Genomic DNA, 22,230 nt, shown 5'->3' on the forward strand with positions numbered 1-22,230 from the left:
CAACCACTTATCTGTTTGTCTGTGGATTTGCTGCTCTGGACATTTTCTATAAATGGACTTATACAACGTGTGTTTGTATAAATGGAATCACACAATATGTGGTCTTCTATGACAGGCTTCTTTCAGTTAGTGTTTTCAGGATTCATCTATACTAACAGCAAGTATCAGTACTTTGTTCCTTTGTGTTGCAGAATAGCACTCCAGTGTACTGGTGGACGTACCACATTTTGTTTATTCATTCATCATTTGATGGACATTTTGGGCTGTTTCCACTTTTTGACCATGATGAGTAATGCTGCTAAGAACGTTTTGTGCAGGTGTTTGTGTGGACATATGTTTGTTTTTTGGTTTTTTTTTTTTTTTACTCTTGGGTATATACCTAGGAGTAGAATTGTTAGGTCATATAACTATGTTTAACCTTTTGAGAAATTGACAAACTGTTTTCCAAAGTTGCACGATTTTAAATTCTTATCAGCGGTTGGTGGGCATTCCATTTCACGGAGCCTTCATCAACACTTGTGTGTTTTTTGATTATAGCCATCACAGTGGGTGTAAAAAGGTGTCTCATTGTGGTTTTGATTTGCATTTCTCGGATGACTGATGATGGTGAAAAGTTTTCATTGTTGGCCATTTCTATATATTTGGAGAAATGTTGAGATCCTTTGCCCATTTTTAAACTATTTGTATTTTTGAATTGTAAGAGTTCTTTGTATTCTGAATATTAGACTTATGGAAGACAGGATTTGTATATATTGCCTTGCATTCTGTGGTTTATCTTTTCACTGTCTTGATTGTGTCTTTTCTTTCAGTTTTGATGAAGTCAATTATATATATTTTTTCTTTTGTTTGGTGTAGAATAAGTGCACATTTGAGATGACATAATAAAATTATAATTTCTAGTATATAGTGATGTTCCTGAGCCATAATTCAAATATTTACAGTGTTTCCTTTAAAAAAAAAAAAATGAATAGCATCTTAGTTTTTTAAGCCTTGAAATCTTATAATTCTTACTGAGAGGTGTTTGAGTTGATTGAGGTTAAATAATGCTTACTTAAAATGCTGGTTTATGGCTTTTTGAGAATATTGTTATGATGGAAGTAGATAAATCTTTTTATCTCTTTGTATCCCTTATCAACCATACCCTACATGTCAGGCACTCTATTTCAGTACTTCATATGTTTTTTATTACTCCATTTGACCATTTGAATTCTTCTAGGTCAGTGTATTATGCTGTCCTACATATGAAGAAACTGAAGCTTGAAAAAGAAATAACATTCTCAAGATCTTATAATTAGGAAATGGCAGTACATATATATATATGTATATATATAGGTATATCTCTCTATATCTATATAGATATGTCTGTATATCTATTTAGATCTCTATATATGTCACGCATATCTATACACACATACGTATGTATATATAAGTATGTGTGTGTGTGTTCTTAACTGTATATTCCATGTTGCTTCCTTCTCCATACATCTCCTTGAGGAGGATGTTTGTGTCCTATACAAAGTTGTATATGCTGTGTGCTAAGTACAAGTTTGAATGCAGTATTTTGTAAAAGTACTTGTTTCTGATGACAGATAGTACCAACCATGTAATAAAGTCATGTGAAAGTATTGTTTATTCGTCAGCCAGTACTGTGAACTAAATTTGACTCTGGAAGATAAGGTAGAATCTTTCTTTCTCTTGCATCATTATCTGTAGGAGATGCTGCAATCTAATAGACTTGACCTTTAGAGGCAGGTGATTATTGGGGAAGGATAGAATTTAGTTTCTTGTTTGGTAATGCTATTCACCCAAGTTCACAGAGCAGAACTGCTACCAGTGGACCTAGGAAATGGAGAGAGCAGCGGTGTGAGGGTCCGGAGATTATAATTCTTGTCCTTTTATATTACCTATCAGTTGGCCAAGTCACTTTCCTTTTCTGAATTTGTTTCTTTGTATAATTGAAGTTTTGAAGTAGATATTCAAAGGTTTATGTTTATTTTAAATTCCCTGAAGTCACAAAAGATTTGTCTTGCTCACTGTTGTATCCTCAGAGTTTGGTACACAGTGTTAGTATTTGTTGGGAGGCATAAGTATAATTTGACAGAAGTGAGTAGATTTCACCTTTTTTAGTTAGTAATAATCATATGACTGTGCAGGTTTCCTAAATTGTCTGTATTTTCAATTCGTCTTCTGTAAAATGGAGAGAAAAAGATTACCTTTTTCTATAGGGTTTATTGTGAAGATGGAATTGCATGTATATATATGTGTGTATACATACATAGGCACATATATATACACACATATATAAAGGACTTACCATGATGCTTGGCACATAGTAATATTCAAAGAAGCTTTTGTCACTGAATTAATATATATGATCATCTGTTTTTTGCCTTTTTGTTCATTTAGATTATCATAGTTGTTTATTTCTTAAAGAACTGTGATTGAAATATTCATCTTATTTGGCCAGAACACAGTGTAATTATGAGGAAGGTCATAGCGTCATCCAATTAATGTTATTTTGCTTTTTCTTCCTTCCATAGCTTGTATCTCTAATTTCAGTCTCACCAAAGAGATCTGAGTGTAAAGGGAGAGTGTGATGAAATTAATGCAAATCTTATCTATTGCTTGGAAAGCAACTTAAACCTTATGCCACATTGCTGATGTGTTAGAAGAATCAACTTTATATGTGGCAGACAGCATTATGTAAGTCTAAGGAGACGCTGCATTTTCAAGGACTCCTAGAAGTGTGGTTCTTTATCTTCCTCTCTAATTGATCCTAGGTCAGAAATGGATTGGAAAGTCCATGGAGGCATAGGTAGAAGAAAGATGTCTATGGTAGTTATAGGATACAAGTCCACAATCTCTTAATCAAAACTTTTAGAGTCTGATATATTTGAGAATTCCAAAATTGTCACATTTAAAAAAAAATTTTTTTTAATGTTTATTTATTTTTGAGAGACACAGAGTGTGAGCTGTGGAGGGGCAGAGAGCAAGGGACACACAGAATCTGAAATAGGCTCCAGCTCCGAGCTGTTAGCACAGAGCCCAACGTGGGGCTCGAACTCATGAGCTGTGAGGTCATTACCTAGCTGAAGTCGGATGCCTAACCAACTGAGCCACCCGGATGCCCCTCAGGTTTTTAAAAATTAAAAAAAAAATTCATATTTTTAATTTATTTATTTTAACCATGTTTATTTATTTATTTTTAATTTACATCCAAGTTAGTTAGCATATAGTGCAACATGATTTCAGGAGTAGATTCCTTAGCGCCCCTTCCCCATTTAGCCCATCCCCCCTCCCACAACCCCTCCAGTAACCCTCTGTTTGTTCTCCATATTTAAGAGTCTCTTATGTTTTTTCCCCCTCCCTGTTTTTATATTATTTTTGCTTCCTTTCCCTTATGCTCATCTGTTTTGTATCTTAAAGTCCTCATAATGAGTGAAGTCATATGATATTTGTCTTTCTCTGACTAATTTCGCTTAGCATGATACCCTCTAGTTCCATCCATGTGATTGCAGATGGCAAGATTTCATTCTTTCTGATTGCTGAGCACCTCAGGTTTTATTAAGATAATATGGTACATACGTTATGTATCTTCAACAGGATCTGGGCAGTTCCTAGTAATCAGACATTAACATTTTTATAGTGAAATGTAGTACTGTCACATGAAGTGGGATATATAGAACATAAATGGCTTTACGTATGTTGAGATTAGGTGTTGTTGGCAAATGAGTTTGTTGAAAATCTGTGAGAAATCTTGGTTTTCAAAGGTTTTTGGTTTGGGGATTTATAGATGTGGGATTGAAGAACCCATTTGCTCACAAGATGTCATTTTCTGTAGAATTTCTGATTAACAGTAAATTTAAAGTCAATGTTGGTTTTCTTCTCTAACACCTGCAGTGTTTCACTGTTTTTAGTTACCTCTAAAAATAATTTGTAGAATTTTAAGATCAGAAGGGATCTTTAAGAAGTAAATCGTTAAAATCCTTCATAATAAAAAAACAAAACAGGTGCCTGGGTGGCCCAGTTGGTTGAGTGTTCAACTCTTGTTTTTGGCTCAGGGTCATGATCTCATGGTTTGTGAGATTGAGCCCTGTGTCGGACTCTGTGCTGAGTGTGGAGCCTGCTTAGGATTCTCTCTTCCCCCACTTTTCTTTCTCTCTCTCTCGTCCCCTCTGCCCTTCTCCCCTGCTCACACTCTAAAAAAAAAAAAAAAAAACTTAAAAAAAATCCTTCATAGTAACCTGTCTCATAATTGTTTTTGAACTTAAGTTTTAAATTAAAATAATATACCTGTTGCCAGAAGGAAAGTTAATGTTTTTTTATTCTCCACAGCTGAGTCTGATGTCTGTCAACTTTATTTTTTTATATTAATTAATTAATGAAATCTCTGCATCCAACATGGGGCTCTGACTCATGACCTCTGAGATCAAGAGTTGCATGCTTTACCCACTAAGCCAGCCAGGCACCCTGATGTCAAGTTTCTTTTATTTTACTTATTTTTTAAGTGGCAGTTGTTTATTTGTTTTTTTTTAAGTTTATTTATTTTGAGAGAGAGAGCGCATACCCAGGGGAGGTGCAGACAGAGAATCCCAATCAGACTGCGCTGTGGGGCTTGATTTCACGACCTGGAGATCATGACCTGAGCAGAAATCAAGAGTCAGATGCATAACTCAGCCACCCGGGCGCTCCTGTCAAGTTTAAATGGAAAAATTACATGACTGGAAGCCTTGACTCAATTTTATATTTAAGAAATATGATAATGCCATGAGGGTTCCGTGCTTGTTTCTTCCTTGGGGGTACATGTTGAGGGACATGCTCTGGGGCTTTCTATTTCCCTGGGGTATGCTGTGTTTCATTGATTCGTAGGGTGCCTAGTTTTTGTATTTTACCATTTCAGAAAGCAGAATGAGTTACACACGTATTGTCGACCAGATGGCTATTGGGATGTACTTTCACAGGCAGAACATCAAACCCAGCATCAACATTTGCAGAGTGGGTGTCAGTGGCTTGGAAGAAACTCTTAAAGACATTAGTGGAGTGCTCTTTGAACCTTAGGGAACCAAATGGTTGAAGAGCAGTGGGGGTGAAAACAACTAGCTCTCTACACACTACAAAGCCAGGTAAGAGCTAAAGGCTTTTAGCTCTTTGATGGCTGCTGCTTCTTTTTTTTTTTTTTTTTAATGTTTTATTTATTTTTGAGACAGAGAGAGACAGAGCATGAGGAGGGGAGGGGCAGAGAGAGAATGAGACACAGAATCTGAAGCAGGTTCCAGGCTCTGAGCTGTCGGCACAGAGCCCAGTGTGGGGCTGGAACCCATGGGCCATGCGATCATGGCCCTGAGCCGAAGTCGGACACTCAACCTACTGAGCCACCCAGGCGCCCCTTTGATGGCTTCTTTTATGAAATGCTGCATTACTACTGTTTTCTCTGTAACTTTTTTGTGGATAAAAACAGATGTAATTGAATCTGAGTCAATAAGTGATTCATAATCATTGGATTCTGAATGTGAAGTAGTTTTAGAAGCACCTTAGCTAATTTATTTTGCTTATGTTTTTCTTTTATGTATGTGAAAGGTGGTACATGATCAAAACTTCAAGTTTACAAGAATTATAAAAGTATGAAGAAGTGATAAGAAAATACTGTGATAGTTTAATAGTTTTTTTTATTAGTGACATATAGAATAATGTGTACAAATATAGTACATTAAGTGAATATTAAACTAAGTAAAATTTGATTAAGTGAGGGTATTAGATTAAATATGATACATAAATGAATATCAAATTGGAATATTTGGCCACAAGGTATAAGGTGGTGCTGTTGCTTCTCATTTCATTCCTTTTTTTTTTTTTCTTTTTTTTTTTTAATTTTTTTTTTTTTCAACGTTTATTTATTTTTGGGACAGGGAGAGACAGAGCATGAACGGGGGAGGGGCAGAGAGAGAGGGAGACACAGAATCGGAAACAGGCTCCAGGCTCTGAGCCATCAGCCCAGAGCCCGATGCGGGGCTCGAACTCACGGACCGCGAGATCGTGACCTGGCTGAAGTCGGACGCTTAACCGACTGCGCCACCCAGGCGCCCTCATTCCTTTTTTAATGTTAAGTGCTTTATGTAACTCTTTTAGGAGTCTTATTTTGTTCTGTCTTCATCATCTATATGGGAGTCTTTGATTCTAGGTGGCAGTGGACAGGCCTGTGAGCTTAACATACATCTTAATTCTGAATTTTCTCTCAGAATCTGCTTTTTACTACTTTGTAGGAATTAGGTAGACAGTACCGTTTCTGTGTTTTTTTTTAATTAAAAAAATTTTTTTTAATGTTTTTTATTTTTGAGAAGAGAGAGAGCGTGAATAGGGAAGGGGCAGAGAGAAAGAGAGACACAGAATCTGAAGCAGGCTCCAGGCTCCAAGCTGTCAGCACAGAGCCCAATGTGGGGCTCGAACTCAGGAACCGTGAGATCATGACCTGAGCTGAAGTCAGACGCTTAACCGACTGAGCCATCCAGGCGCCCCAAAATTTTTTAATGTTTTATTTGTTTTTGAGAGAGAGAGAGACAGAGTGTGAGTGGGGGAGGGCCAGAGAGAGAGGGAGACACAGAATCGGAAGCAGGCTCCAGGCTCTGAGCTGTCAGCACAGAGCCCGACGTGGGGCTCTAACGCACCAATCATGAGATCATGACCCGAGCTGAAGTCGGTCGCTTAACCGAATGAGCCATCCAGGCACCCCAACAGCAGTGTTTTTGTGACAGATGAGTAAGAAACAGGAGACCTCAAGAGAATTTTAGTAAAGACGTGCCCTTTCCCATCTCACTGTGTGTGAATGCTAGAGGTGCTATAGTATCTTCTGACCCCCATTCCTGCTTTTTCAGGGTTGGCTCCTTAATCAAATAGGTGTTCTTCATGGAAATGTGGGGTGTGTTATGCTACCAGTGTAAGAAACACATTTTACATTTCAAATTTGGACACATATAAACAAATATTTAAAATGAACTTTAACAAACAAGTGCTGGTCATACTCCAGTAAATGGATCTTATGTTCCTTTAATGAGTTGCAATCATTATTTGGAAAACACTACCCCTCTTTCCCTGCCCCCCTTTATGTATATATATGTATGTATGTATGTGTGTGTGTGTGTGTATATATATATATATATGTGTATATATATATCACCCTGGTATGCACATATATATGTATATATGTATACATATATATATATATACATATACACACACACACACACACACACACACACACCATCCTCATATGAATAAGTGAGCCATAGTGAGTTGTGGATGGGAAAACGTAAATTTAAATCTCTAGTTAGTCCTTGTTTTACCATCTGGGAAATTGCATCTGCAATTATTTTATTTTATTTTATTTTATAGGCTGGAGCATTGGATTTACTGAAGGAGCTTAAGAATATTCCCATGACCCTGGAATTATTACAGGTATGTGCTAAAATGTGTTATGATTTGGATAGGTAATTGTCCTAAAATGCCAAAACATTTTTACTACCAATAAGTTTTTTGTATTGTCCTGTTATGGTGTAAATCATTATTAACTCTTGTTTTGTTTTGTTTTTTTAAAATTTTTTTTTTCAACGTTTATTTATTTTTGGGACAGAGAGAGACAGAGCATGAACGGGGGAGGGGCAGAGAGAAAGGGAGACACAGAATCGGAAACAGGCTCCAGGCTCTGAGCCATCAGCCCAGAGCCCGACGCGGGGCTCGAACTCAGGGACCGCGAGATCGTGACCTGGCTGAAGTCGGACCCTTAACCAACTGCGCCACCCAGGCGCCCCTTGTTTTTTTTTTTTTTTAAAGATGGTAACATAAATCAATAATCTAAGTATCATTATAGAAAAAGTTGCCTTCTCAAGAATAAAATCTAAATCTTCCAAGTTTGTAATCTCACCGTGAAAGGAAAGGAAGTTGGACTCTTGGCCCTGATTTGATTTCCCAAAACCTCACTTTCTTTGTCATTGACAGCAGCTGCCTTCAGGACACCAGCCTCTGGGGTGCCTTTTAGCAGCCGTTCCTCATTTCTCCCCCTTCTGCCCTAGGAACCACTAATCGAGCCACATTTTTGTCTCTATAGATTTACCTATTCTGGAAATTTCATATAAATGAAATCATATAATATATGACCTTTTGTGTCTGGCTGCCTTGTTTTTTTTTCCTTTGAAGATTAAACAATTTCTTTATTTTAATTATGATCTACCCCTCAATATGGGGCTCAAACTCGTGATCTGAAGATCAAGAGTCGCATGCTGTCCCGGCAGAGTCAGCCAGGTGCCCCTTTGGCCTTTACTCAGCATAATCTTTTCAGGGTTCATCCATGTTGTAGCATGTGTCAGTCCCTCGTTCCCTTTTATGGCTGAATAATAGTCCACTGTATGGTTATACCACATTTTGTTTATCCATTTGTCATTTGATGGACATTTGGGTTGCTTCTACTTTTTTGGTTGTTATGACTCATGCTGCTTGCTGCGCACATTCATGTACAGGTTTGTGTGTTTTTGGTTCCCTCTGGTAGAGATCTGAAAGAGTCGAAATGATGAGTTGTATGATAACTTTATGTTGAATATTTTGAGGACCTGCCAGACTGTTTTCCCACATGACCGTACCATTTTACATTCTCAGGAGCAAGTAAACGAAGGTTCCAGTTTATCCACATTCTTGCCAACACTTATTATTTGTCTTTGATTATAGCCATCTTACTGGGCGTGAAGTGATATTTCATTGTGGTGTTTATTTCCATTTCCCAAATGACTAATGTTGAACATCTTTTTCATACGCTTCTTAACCAGTCATATATTTTCTTTGGAGAACTGTTTTTTCAGATCCTTTTCCTGTTTTGAAATTGGATAATTTGTCTTTTTATTTTTAAGTTGTAATAGTTCTTTATATATTCTAGATACAAGTCCATTATGAGATACAGGATTTTCAAGTGTTACCTCCCCTGGGCTTTACTTTCTTAGTGGTGTTCTTTGAAGCACAAAAGCTTAAAATTTTGTTGTAGTCTGATTTATTGTTTTCTTTGGTTGCTTGTGCTTTAGTTGCCTAATTCAGGGCTACAAAAATTTATTCTTTTGTTTTTTAGCTCTTTCATTTAGTTCTGTGATTCATTTTGAGTAAATTTTCATGTGTGGTATAAAGAAGTCCAATTTCATTCTTTTACGCATGGATATCTAGTTCAGCTTTTTAAAAAAAATGTTATTTATTTATTTATTTATTTATTTATTTATTTTTGAGAGGGGGAGGGAGGGAGGGAGGGAGGGAGGGAATGTGAGCAGGGGAGGGGCAGAGAGAGACACAGACACACACAACACACACAACCTCCCCCACCCCCCCAGAATCTGAGCTGGCAGCACAGATCCTGACGCGGGGGCTTGAACTCACGAACTGTGACATCATGACTTGAGGCCAAGTCAGACGCTTAACCGACTGAGCCACCCAGGCACCTCTCACCTTTTTAAAATATTCTTCTCTCTAATGAATTATCTTGAGATCCTTATTGAAAATCAGTGACAGAAAAATGTAGGGATTTATTTCTGGATTCTTAAATCTATTAATCGTGTCTCTCCTTATATAGGACCACATTGCCTTGATCATTGAGGTTTTGTGGTAAGTTTTGAATTTGGGAATTATGCGTCCTTCAGTTTTTTCAAGATTGTTTTGGCTATTTTGGGTCCCTTGTATTTCCATATGAACTTTAGGATAAGCTTATCAATTTCTGCACAAAAGGCAGCTGGGATTTTAATAGGGATTTTATTTTAGTCTGATTTTCTTAGCATTGCAATCTTAACATTTAAGTCTTATGATCCATGTATATGGGATGTCTTTACATGTATTTAAGTCTTTAATTTTTCTCAATGTTTTATAGTAGCTCTATGTTTTTACTTTAAGATTTAGGGGGTATCTTAAATCATCTTGGCGGAAACTCATGAGTGATCATAAAGGTGATTTTTCTTCTAGAGTATACCAATCTGCTTATTTCCTGTGATGCTGACAGCATCTCTTAATCTCACTGCTCATTCCTCTCTGCTTTACCAGCAGTGTGCATCTGATTCCCTAAGTCAGCTTAATGGCCTCTTCATCTTTCCAGGGTAGTGTCTTTATAATTGCATAGCTGGTGTTCTATAGAAACCAGATGGCCAGCCATGGGCAAAGGCATACATTTTCTGTGTCTAGAATTTCACAGTATATAGATGATCTCAAAAACCTTCATTAGTCCTGCAAACAAGAAGCCTGTTTAAATCTACAGTCCTTAATGTTATTTGAGCACACAGTACTTTTTTGTAGGGCACTTCTTATATCCTGTAAATTAAAGTCTACTGGTTTTAGGAAAAGTCCAGAGTCTAGAGAATTCTTAGAGGTACGTTTAGACTTGGTTATCCAAGTAAAATGGCTTCATAATCCTTTCTTCTCTCTAGTTTCATCTGCTGTTCCCCAAATACTCTCTTCAAAAGGAGGAAAAAATCCTACCCAGATCTTTGTTTTTCACTCTACCTCAGCAGCCTTGTTTCTTATTATTCTTGACTGGATAGTCTCTTCCTTAGAGAAGTATGTTTGTTACGGATTCCTGCATTCTCCGCATGGATTTTCGTAGGTTTTAAGTAGGAAATTATTGACTCTTTAGTGATGAAAACATCCTGTGACAGTTAAAAAGCAGTCACCCAAAGTACATGATTTGTTCATGCTCTTCCTGTATCTTTGCTTGCCTCTGACTACCTCTTAAAGCTCCATTTTCTTTGCCAATCTGTGTCAGCCCCAAGCTTCAGAACTGTATTAGTAGCTCAAATGATTTCTTCCACTCGTTCCAAAAATAGATTTTCTCCTGGGTGGGTGGGTGGGGTGGGTTTTGGGGTGGTAGTAAGGAAGAGCTGTGAATGGGTGCTGGAGGAGGGGTGCCAAAGGCATCGGGATAAGGAAGTCAGACCTGACACTCAGTACTTGGTTGTAATTGCAGGCCTGGCTTCTAAGCAGTGAGCTGTATCCAGTAGGACAGCTCTGGGTCCACACAGTTGTAGGCTATGCCATCTGGCCCAGGAACTTGCTTGTGGACAGTTTTCTATATTGAAGTGTTTTCAAAGAGTTCTAAAAAGTTCTAAAGTATTTTCTTCATTAAAAAAGTTCCAGGAGCATTTTATTAAAGCAGTAAACCACTTTCTTTGGGGGGAAACCCTCCCCAAACATTAATCCCAAACCATTTTAGGATTTTAGAATTGTGGAATCCCCTTTATCTTTCTGCTGTGGAACCTTATCTGCCTTGCACAGCTTTCTTTCCATAGATACAACTTAGGCCATTCTGGCCAAACACATATTCTAAATTCTTGAGCAGAATTTCTGTCCTGAATCTCTTTGTTGAGAAGTTTGAATAATTTAGCAGGAAAACTGTAAGTACCCATTTATTACTCTACCTTAAAGTTTACAGCAGGGATTCCTGCTTTTTTTAACCACTAACAATTCCTTTTGTTGTTTTTTTCTTCCATTGACCATATGTCTTGAAAGATCGTCTACTAACAACTTGAACTAACTAAATAATTTACCATTTGTTTTTTTATTTATCATCCTTAATTGGCCGGTCACAGCCTTTGTGTTCTTTGAGCACAATTTGAAAACCATTGATGTCCTGGAAAGAGCTGGACTTTGGAGGTGCATTTAAATCCCAGCTTTGCCAATTAGGTATGGTGTATTGCTGGATGAGTAGGGATAATGATATCAAGCTTAAAGGGTTGTTAGGAAGGGGTGCCTGGCTGGCTCAGTCAGTGGAGCAGGTGACTGTTGATCTCAGGGTTGTAAGGGCAAGCCCCACAGTGGGCATGAAGTCCACTTAAATAAATTAAATGAAAAAAAATAAATGGTGGTTAGGAAGATTAGTGAATATGGATGCTCCCAGCATATTGTGGGTACATAGTATTACCACATGATATATTACTGTATTCTGTGAAGTCCTTTTTTAACAAATGTTTATTTATTTTGATAGAGGGAGAGAAAGGGGGGAAGGGCAGAAAGAGAGGGAGAGACAGAATCCCAAGCAGGCTCTGCACTGTCAGTTCAGAGCCTGATGCAGGGCTCAATCCCATGAACCATGAGATCATGACGTGAGCCGGTATCAGGAGTCTGATGCCTTAACCGACTGAGCCACCCTGGGGCCCCTCTGTGAAGTCCGTTTTAGTATCTGTAATTGTATGCTGATGTGGGGCAAAAAAAAATGTTCTTAAACCTCTGTAGATGGTAATATTTGAGTATCCTCATTAAAGTTGCAGCAGATGATCCACAAAGTAATCTACATGGAAGAATATATAGAAGCAAAGAAGTGTGTATGTTAGTCATGGTTGCTTCATGCCTTCTGTATAATACAAATATTTTATAGTTTATTCTTACCTTAAGAGATATGGAAAGTCTGATTTCATTTTACAGTTAACCAACCTTATTACAATAGCAGCTCAGCTTATCTGTCTGCAGATCTCTGTGCTAATAACCTTGAGTCCAGTGTTGATCTGAAGATGCATGTATCTTAATTCTATAGTATACTATTATAAGAATTCAAATAACTCAGGTTTTCTTCTGGTCTACCATGGAAACAGGAAAATGAGACACAGAATGAAGCACTAAATTGTCTGAAGTAAAGACAGCTTACACAAATTTTTTGTATTCCCTTGCAGTCCACAAGAATTGGAATGTCAGTGAATGCTATTCGCAAGCAGAGTACAGATGAAGAAGTTACATCTTTAGCAAAGTCTCTCATCAAATCCTGGAAAAAGTTATTAGGTATAATTGATCTTCCCTTATGTGTATTTGTGATCTGGTTTATTCAAACATTTGGTGTTTGCATATTTTCCTGTTTATAAATATAGATGTATTGAAATCAGTGCCTTATATAAAGTGGGAAGGGTGTTAGTTTGACCTCCTTGAGGGTTTTGCTTTTTAAACTAGTCAAATTTAGCCTTTTTTGTTTTCTAAAACTTACAACTGGATGCCTCTTTAAGAAGAATTTTCCCCATGGGGAAAGTTGTCATACATTTTAAAAACGTTTTTGAAATAATTTTCTAACTTACAGAAGGTTTACAAGAATAATAAAAATAACTCACATGTATACTTTTTCTAGACCCATTAATTTTTAATATTTGCCATGCTTGTTTTGTCATTACTTGTCTTCTCTTTCTCCGTATGTACGTATTCACACACGTACACATTTTTTCTGAACTGTTTGAGAATAGGTTGCATCTATCATGCTTTACCCTTTAATACTTAAGTGTGTGTTTCCTTGGAACAAGTTTATTTTCTTACGTAATCATAGGAATTCAGGAAATTTAACATTGGTACAGTACTTTAATCTACAGTGCAGGTTCCAGTATTGTCATGTGTCCCAGTGGTGTCCTTTAGAGCTTTTTTTCTTCTTTCAGAACAAGATCTAGTCTAGGATCACATAATCTAGTCTCCTCGTCTGGAATAGTTCTTAAGCCTTCTTATGCTACTTATAATATTGACAATTTGAAGAATACAAGCACTCATCTCACTTTATTTAAAAAAATATTTTTTTTAATCTTTATTTTTGAGAGAGAGAGAGAGAGAGCGAGAGCGTGCGTGGGGGAGGAGCAGAGAGAGAGGGAGACACAGATCTGAAGCAGGTTCCAGGCTCTGAGCTGTCAGCACAGAGCCCAACGTGGGGCTCGAACTCATGAACTGTGAGATCGTGACCTGAGCTGAAGTTGGATGCTTAACTGACTGAGCCATCCAGGCACCCCGCACTTTATCTTTAATAGCATGTTCCTGATTTGGGCCTTACTTGTTATTTTCTCATAATTAGATCAGGTTGAGCATGCATAGTTGGAATACTATGTAAGTGTGTTATATCCTTCTCAGGTATCACCTCCAGAGGCATTGATGCTGACGACGTTCATTTTGATATAACCCAGTCAAGGTGTACACCATGTAGTTTATTGCTTTTTCTGTTGTATCTAATAGGTGTTCTGTGAGAGATACTTTAAGACCCTGAAACTATCTTGCTTCTCATCAGACCTCCTCTCATCCCCTGTTTAGTATTCACTGATTTTTGCCCAGACCACATTTTATAGTGATAGTTGCAAAATTGTAATTTTCTTCAATATTTTTAAGTCAGCATTCTACTGTAAGTCAGCATTCTACTATGAGAAAGAACCCTCCTTTTACTTCCCAGTTATTTTTCTATTAGTGTATGGATTCCTATTTTATCCATTACTGTTCATGTTTATTTTGATATTTCCATTTTCCCAGATTTGACCAGTGGGCACCCATTCAAACTGGCTCCTTTGTCCTTTTGACATCCCCTGCCCCCCTTCAGTTTTCTTGATCTCTTTTTTATATTCTGGAACCAGAAAATGTGTTGGGCTCATCTGTCTTCCCTACCCCAGCCCTGGAATCAGCCATTTCTCTAAGCAGTTATTAGCTTTATGTGGAAGAGAAAAATAGAAAAAGTTGAACCTTTTACAATTTCAAAGACAACAATAGCAAGAACAAAAAACCTTACTACTTCTGAGATCTTGGAAACTAGGGACTAAAAATTGTAAATTGGGATCAATGACATAATTTTTGTAATGTCTGTAGGTAAGTAAACAGTATTGTGTGATTCTTTTATTTATTTACTGTGGTTATTCAACTGAATTTTTTTTTCTTAGGGAATACATAATGAGGTATTTTGGGATTAAGGAGCATGATATCTGCTACTTACTTTCAAATAGTTCAAAAGAACTATGCCTGTGTGCACAATGATGTACATGTGTGAATATATACGACACATGCATGCGTATCTGTAGGGGGCAGTGAGTGAATGAGGAAGCAAGTGTAGCAAACATTAACATTTGGGGAATCTGAGTAAAGTTTCTTGTACCATTGTTAAAACATTTGTGCAAGCTTTAGATTATTTCAAAATCAAAAGCTTTTAAAAATAATCTAGTCTTTAAAGACCAACTGAAACTTCGTGTGTTTATAATTAATTTAAATTTTAAGTCGAATTCCATATTCTAAAGTAATGAAAATTTGCCGTAGACACTGACTGAGAACGATATACATGTGTTTTTATTTCTGGAAAGATGGTTTACATTTTGTGGGACATTGTAGTTATATTTATTTAATCTTAATTTAAAGAAGTTTTACTCTTTTATACTTTTTGGAGGTATCTGATCTCATTACAGGTTCTCTTTTAAAATCTTTTTTTTTTTTTTATGTTAAAAGATTTCCATGTTCGTTGGATAAAATTTGGAGAGTTGGAGGAGGAAAAGAAATCATCCTTAAGTCTGTCTCTAAATACAACCATCAGTTAATGTCTTGTTGCATTTTTTCTCCTGGTGTATAGCTTTTGCTTCAGCTATATTTTTTTTTATGCTGTATCTATACTTACTTATATTGCCTTTTTTAATGAAAAACATTTGTGTCTTTATATCATCATTAATTCCATTTTATTGGCTTCAGAATAATCTACTGGGTGATTGTGCTTTAATTTCTTACCTGTTAGATATGTGTTTTTTTAGCATTATAGCTATTATAAATAATGTCTTGATGAGTGTCTTTCTGCCTAAAGCTTTTTCTTTAGATTATTAACTAGATTTCTAGAAGATTTATGACTGCTGCTACATGGTAGCACAGTTTTGAATACTTGCATATGCCAAGCATCAACCTTTATGAATGCATTTAATCCTCCCAGGAACCCAGTGTACTAGGTGCCATTATGTTTCCCATTTTCTGATGAGGAACGTATGCATTGAGAGATTGAGATTAAGCATTCTGTGCACGGTTGGATTGGTAGTGAGGTGTGGTCTGCAGTCAGTCCCAGTCCAGAGCTGGAGCACTTCTCCCTGCGTCTGTTTTATTGCCCACGACGCTGTTATTTAGGTAGCAGGAATGCCCTTACTGCTCTGCTTCCTCAAAGGATCGCACCAGTTCTCCTAGAGGAGTGTGCGGGATCCGTGTGACCGCGCTGGATCTTCGTTAGATAGTATACTGCATTGTTGTGCCACCTTTCAGATGCTTTCTACTCCCTCAGTTTTGAAATATTTCTTAGTCTTGTTATACTCTTTAACGTCTTTATTAATTTTTGTTTCCTACCTCACAGTGCTATACCATCTTTAGGTTTTGGGGCCTTTCACGTGAACTGTAGAGAAAAAAGAGGGGTAATAATGGGGCGCCAGGGGGGCTCAGTCATTTGAGTGTCCGACTCTTGATTTGGCTCAGGTCATGATCCCAGGGCTGTGGGATTCAGCCCTGCATTGGGCCCTGCACTGAGCTTGGAGCCTGCTTAAGATTCTCTCTCTCTCTCTCTCTCTCTCTCTCTCTCTCTCTGTCTCTCTCTCTCTCTCTCAGATAAAAAAATAAAGGAGGGCAATAAAATTAGTATCTGAAAACTAACACTGTATCATAGGGGGCCTGAATTATATTTCAGATTTGGTAACCCTAATGTTTACAAGATAAGTTCTAGAATTGTGATTTGTACCATTTTCTTATCAGTTAGCCTCATCTAGATTAGCATATTAAAGTCATCTGGGGAAGTTTTAGAGATTTTGATGCTCAGGCCTTACTGGCAGAAATTTGGATTGAATGGATCCAAGATAGGAGCTTGAGCATAAGGATATGCTTAAAAGTCATCTAGGTGGTCCTGATGATCAGTTGAATATATGTTCTTTTATATCCTGTGCAGAGGAAGATGGGGAAGTGAAGTATTTATGTAGCTCTTATTATGTAGGGATCAAAATGTAGATAGATGAGTGGGATAATTTATGCAGTAGATCCAAACAGTTTCTGAACCCAGTTTCAGAAGGCCCTTCTGGCTGATTTAAATGCGAATGGTTCTTTTCATTGTTAAAGGATTGCACTGGTCCAACCTGTTTTACACCCCTTACCTCTTTTTTTTTTTTTTTTTTTAAACACCTTCTTACCTCTTAAAGCTTGTGTACTTGGTATTACTTTGCAGATTTTTTAAGATAGAGGAAGTGTTAGATAGGCCATACTAATCCTGAAGTCTTTTTTGTGAAAATGTTCTTTATCTACTGTCCCTGAAATAATTTTTTTGACTTCGTGAAAAATTGTTAAAATAAGATGGCTATATATGCTTTGCACTTTAATTTTTAAAACTTTTAAATGTTATTTTGAGAGAGATAAGGAATGAGAGAGAGCGAGTGTGGAGAAGGGGCAGAGAGAGGGAATCCCAAGCAGGTTCCACGCACTGTCAGTGTGGAGTCCTACACGGGGCTCAAACTCATAAACCGTGAGATGACCTGAGCCAAAATCAAGAGTTGGAAGCTTAACCGACCGAGCCACCCAGGCGCCCCTGCACTCTCATTTTTAATGACACCCAGGGGCCCCTGGGTGGCTCGGTCGGTTAAGCGTCCGACTTCGGCTCAGGTCATGATCTCACGGTCCGTGAGTTCGAGCCCCGCGTCGGGCTCTGTGCTGACAGCTCAGAGCCTGGAGCCTGTTTCGGATTCTGTGTCTCCCTCTCTCTCTGCTCCTCCCCTGTTCATGCTCTGTCTCTCTGTGTCTCAAAAATAAATAAATGTTAAAAAAAAAAAAATTAAAAAGAATAAATAAAATGACAGTGCTGATGTTATTTCCATATTCTTTCCTTTCCTTTGTTCTATATGTTTTTCTCCATTTTACGAATTAATGGATATATTTTTTTTAAGACTGTATTTTTAAGTATATTTTTCTCTATTTTAGGTTCCCACTGGCATATGAATTGTGCTTCCCACCAAAAGAGGGAGGTTTTTTTGGGGGAATGCTGACTAAGCATGCATTGTGAAAAATACCCAAGTACATATGTTAATAGAATAGCTTACATAAACTTTATTTACTGTTGAAGATTTAGGATTTTTGTGTTTTTTTGTTGTTACATAAATAACCGGGTAACATGCAGTAGTTCCATTTTGTAATTAAAAAAAAATTTTTTTAACGTTTATTCATTTTTGAGACAAAGAGAGACAGAGTGTAGGTGGGGGAGGGGCAGAGAGAGAGGGAGACACAGAATCCGAAGCGGGTTCCAGGCTCTGACAGCTCAGACTGGGGCCTGACGTGGGGCTCGAACCCACACACTGTGAGATTGTGACCTGAGCCGAAGTTGGATGCTTAACTGACTGAGTTACCCAGGTGCCTCTGTAATTTTTTTTTAAACAAATGCTAACAACTGAGGGATTTCATAATTTTTAGATGGACCATCAACAGATAAAGACCCTGAAGAAAAGAAAAAAGATACTGCAGTTACATCACAGAATAGCCCTGAAGCAAGAGAAGAAAGGTATGTCACTTTATGGAAATTCATTTCTGTTGGAAGTCATAGTTCTACTTGACCGTCACTTCCTCCATGGTTCTATTTTGGTTTTATTTATGGTCACTTATGTGTACTTCTCTTTCTATTTTGTAATTAAATGGAATTAGTAAATGTTTATAGCCAAATAGAATATTCTAAGGTTTCTCATAGGATTTTCCTGGAAATTTAAAAGAGACTTAGAATTCTGACATTACATAAATAAGGAGAAATTATTTACACTGTATTCAACAAGCTTAATTGAATGGAATCTTTGGGATAGCATTAATAGAGTTGATAATGAAGGCATTGATTAAGGCTTCGGGTGGTTGGGGGGCAACTAGGTAGCTCATTCGGTTAAACATCTGACTCTTGATATTAGCTCAGGCCTTGACCTCAGGGTTGTGAGTTCAGGTCCCTTGTTGGGCTCCACGTTAGATGTGGCGCCTACTTTAAAGAAAAACAAAACAAAAAACAGGATTCAAGTGGTTACTTCCTTTATTTACCACATTCCATTTTTAGATTTTTTTTTGGGGGGGGTGACCTGGATCTAATTCTCTTTTTATGCTTTTTTCCTTCCCAATTTAGCTGTCATAAGAACTGAAAAAGGGTTCAAATTTTTCCTTACCTCTTGTGAGGCCTTTGTTCCTCTCTTCTTGGGAAGCTTGTGTTTTAACATTTGACTTTGATTTAGAGCAGTAGTTCTCAAAGTGTGGTCCCTGGAAGGGTGGGGAACCTGGCAACTTGTTAGCAAAGCAAAATCTGGGGCTTTACCCTGAAACTACTGAATCAGGAATTTTGGTGATGGGGCCCAGAAATATGTTTTTAACAAGCTATTCACATGGTTCTGCTGCACTCAAGTTTTAGGCTACTTATTTTCACTTCATTTATTTCTTAGTATTTTTCCCCAAAGTGATAATATACCCCTCCTTTGTTCAGTAACAGTGACCTATGTCCCATACACTGTTATTTTACGCATTAGACTAACTAAACTTAGTCTAGATGCTAAAGGAAGTAAGCTAAAGACAGGGTTTAAACATCAGGTGTTAATAAAATTTATTCAGTGTTTTCTAACTCTTTGAGATAGTTTTAGACTTTAAAAAAATCATAAGAATGGTAAAGAGAATCCCCAATTGCCAGTGTATGTATATACGCATACATTTATGTTTGTGTACATACTTAAGACACATGAATAATTTTATTTTGAACCAAATAAGAGTCCTTTATATCCCTAAATAGCTCAGTGCATATTTCGTAAGAACAGGACATTTTCTCACATCTAACCACAATGTAGATCTTAATAATCTGGAAGTTAGGATTAATACAATACTTTTTTCTAATCTATAGGACTTGTATTTTAGCGGTCTTCCCCTTATTCCAGAGGAAAAAGATTTTCCAAAGTATCATCTAAGATCACATACTGCATTAGCTATCATCTCTGGTTTCCTTTAATCTGGAGTGATTTTTCAGTCTGTCACTGTCTTTCATGACCTTGATATTTTTGGAAAGTATAGGCCATAATTTATGAAGTTTTTAACAAATGCTTTCAATTGTGTTACATTCAAAGTCATTTGACTTAATGCCTTGAATATAAAATATAAAAGTATAGGCAGATAATTTTAAATAGATATTGAAGTAGGAATAAGTTCGTAGTGTATTTTTATCTGTTTTATGTAATTGAAGTTTAGGGATAGAGCCTGTTGACAAAAGCATAGTATTATCAATATGAAGTCTGACAAAATGGTTGGTATCTGCCCATGTGCGCGCGCACACACACACACACACACACACACACACACACACTCTCACACACACTCTGAAGAAGACAAAGTTTCTAGGAGATGATTAAATGTAGAAGGATACAGAAGGACTGTTCTGTCCACTGTATCTGTTTATGAAGTTTTTATTTTTTATTAAAAAACAAATTTTTTTAACATTTATTTTTGAGAGAGAAGAGACAGAGCATGAGCAGGGGGAGGGCAGAGGGAGAGAGGGAGACAGGCTCCAGGCTCAACGCTGACAGGCTGACAGTAGCAAGCCTGATGTGGGGCTCGAACCCAAGAACTGTGAGATCATGACCTGAGTCAAAGTCAGACACGTAACCAACTGCGTCACCCAGCTGCCCCATTATTTATTTATTTATTTTTAATTTTTTTATTTTAGAGCAGGGGAGAGGGGCAGAGGGGGAGAGAGAGAGAATCCCAAGCAGGCTCTATGCTCAGCAGGGAGCCCGACATGATGGGGCTCAATCCCACGACCCTGGGATCATGACCAGCCCTGCATCAGGCTCTGTGCTGGCAGCGTGGAGTCTGCTTGGGATTCTCTCTCTCCACCACCCCCCCCTTCCTCCCTCACTTGCACGTGCACTCTTTACCAAAAACAAATGAATAAGCTTAAGAAATGTTTTTAAAAAAAGTTAATTGAAACCCCGCAGAAAGTAATTTTAGTGAGACTCTAAGAAGTTAATCAGCAGCAGTTGAAATGATTGGGTTGACTCAAAAACTATTAAACTGTCCTTGATTGAGTTGATGTTCTTTTAATTTCTGGAGAAATTAAAGAGACATTTTTATATTCTTACAATTCATTTGTCACTATACATGTTTTTTATCCTGAAGGGAGTGTTTTAAATATAAACCTCTTCGGTTGTCTAATTGGAATAAGGTTTTTTTAACATTGTTTTTTCCTCTAGTTTTGGTTGAGAGCTGTTGTATTCTTTGGTGTCACCCCCTCCTCCCCTTGTATAACCAAGATCCTTGCTTTTTATTTATTGTATTGAGCTGTAATGTGTATTTTCTTAAATATTAAAAATATTAAAAAAAAAATTTTTTTTTTTAAAGTTTATTTATTTTTGAGACAGAGCACGAACGGGGGAGGGGCAGAGAGAGAGGGAGACACAGAATCTGAAACAGGCTCCAGGCTCTGAGCAGTCAGCACAGAGCCCGACGCGGGGCTCGAACTCCCATACCGCGAGATCGTGACCTGAGCCGAAGTCGGACGCCCAACCGACTGAGCCACCCAGGCGCCCCTAAAAATATTGTTTAATGTTTAAAAAGATCAAATGTTTAGTTGGTTAAAAAAACATGAAATGAGTCTCAGATTTAATAAGATTTTAACTTTTTAGAAACGTGTATGCAACACCATTTTTGTTTTCATGTCACTGAATACTGTGTCATTTGTTTAGGTCAAGAAATTTTGTTTTTGAATAGTAATGCTGTTATTTTAAGAGACTTCTTCCTGACCTCTTTTTGGCGTGTATGCGTGTGTGTGTATTTTAGTAGTTCCAGTGGCAACATAAGCAGCAGAAAGGAGGAGGCAAATGCCCGAGATACTTATGTTTCGTCTTTCCCTCGGGCACCGAGCACTTCTGATTCTGTGCGGTTGAAGTGTAGGGAGATGCTTGCAGCCGCTCTCCGAACGGGAGGTAAGTTTAGTGTGCCCTGTCCATCGCCGAGTCCTTCGTTTGCGCCACCTCTGCCGCGGCCACCCCTGTGTGTCTGCCTCCCCAGCAGCAGCCCCGTGCTAGCCACTTGCGCTGCTCAGTGCAGGAGGACGTTGTGGCAAATAGGGCTTACTGCCGGCAGAGAGGTACGGGCATCGTGGGGCTTACTGTGTAGTTCCAGGGAAGAGATTCCTTCTCGTCTATGGATGTTTCCTTTGTTTACAGTAACTTAAAGGGTTTTCGCAAATCTTTCCCCTCCACTTGTAACCTGCAAAGTGTAGTTGGCCTTTGAACGCTGGGTTTGAACTGCGCAGGTTCACTTATAATGCAGATTTGTTTTCAACACAAACAGTACAGTCCTATAAATGTATTTTTCTCTCGTGATTTTCTTAATGGTATTTTCTTTTCTTTAGCTTACTTTATTATAAGAATACAGTATATAATACATATAACATGTAAAGTATGTGTTGTTTATGTTATTGGTAAGGCTTTTGGTCAACAGTAGGCTATT

At 37.7% G+C, this 22,230-nt stretch overlaps 1 protein-coding gene across 1 annotated transcript in view; it reads left to right on the forward strand.

The window, feature by feature from the left end:
• Positions 1 to 22,230, forward strand: part of TCEA1 (transcription elongation factor A1) — a 43,794-nt gene that overhangs the window by 6,129 nt on the left and 15,435 nt on the right. Inside the window, exons 2-5 of the mRNA XM_045455314.1 lie at positions 7,387 to 7,449; positions 12,672 to 12,777; positions 18,184 to 18,271; positions 21,556 to 21,701. Of these exons, the coding sequence (XP_045311270.1) occupies positions 7,387 to 7,449; positions 12,672 to 12,777; positions 18,184 to 18,271; positions 21,556 to 21,701 (403 nt within the window). The remainder of the gene's footprint in view (positions 1 to 7,386; positions 7,450 to 12,671; positions 12,778 to 18,183; positions 18,272 to 21,555; positions 21,702 to 22,230) is intronic.

The sequence above is a fragment of the Leopardus geoffroyi genome, chromosome C3, assembly GCF_018350155.1.
Source record: "Leopardus geoffroyi isolate Oge1 chromosome C3, O.geoffroyi_Oge1_pat1.0, whole genome shotgun sequence".
In the NCBI taxonomy this organism is placed as follows: Eukaryota; Metazoa; Chordata; class Mammalia; order Carnivora; family Felidae; genus Leopardus; species Leopardus geoffroyi.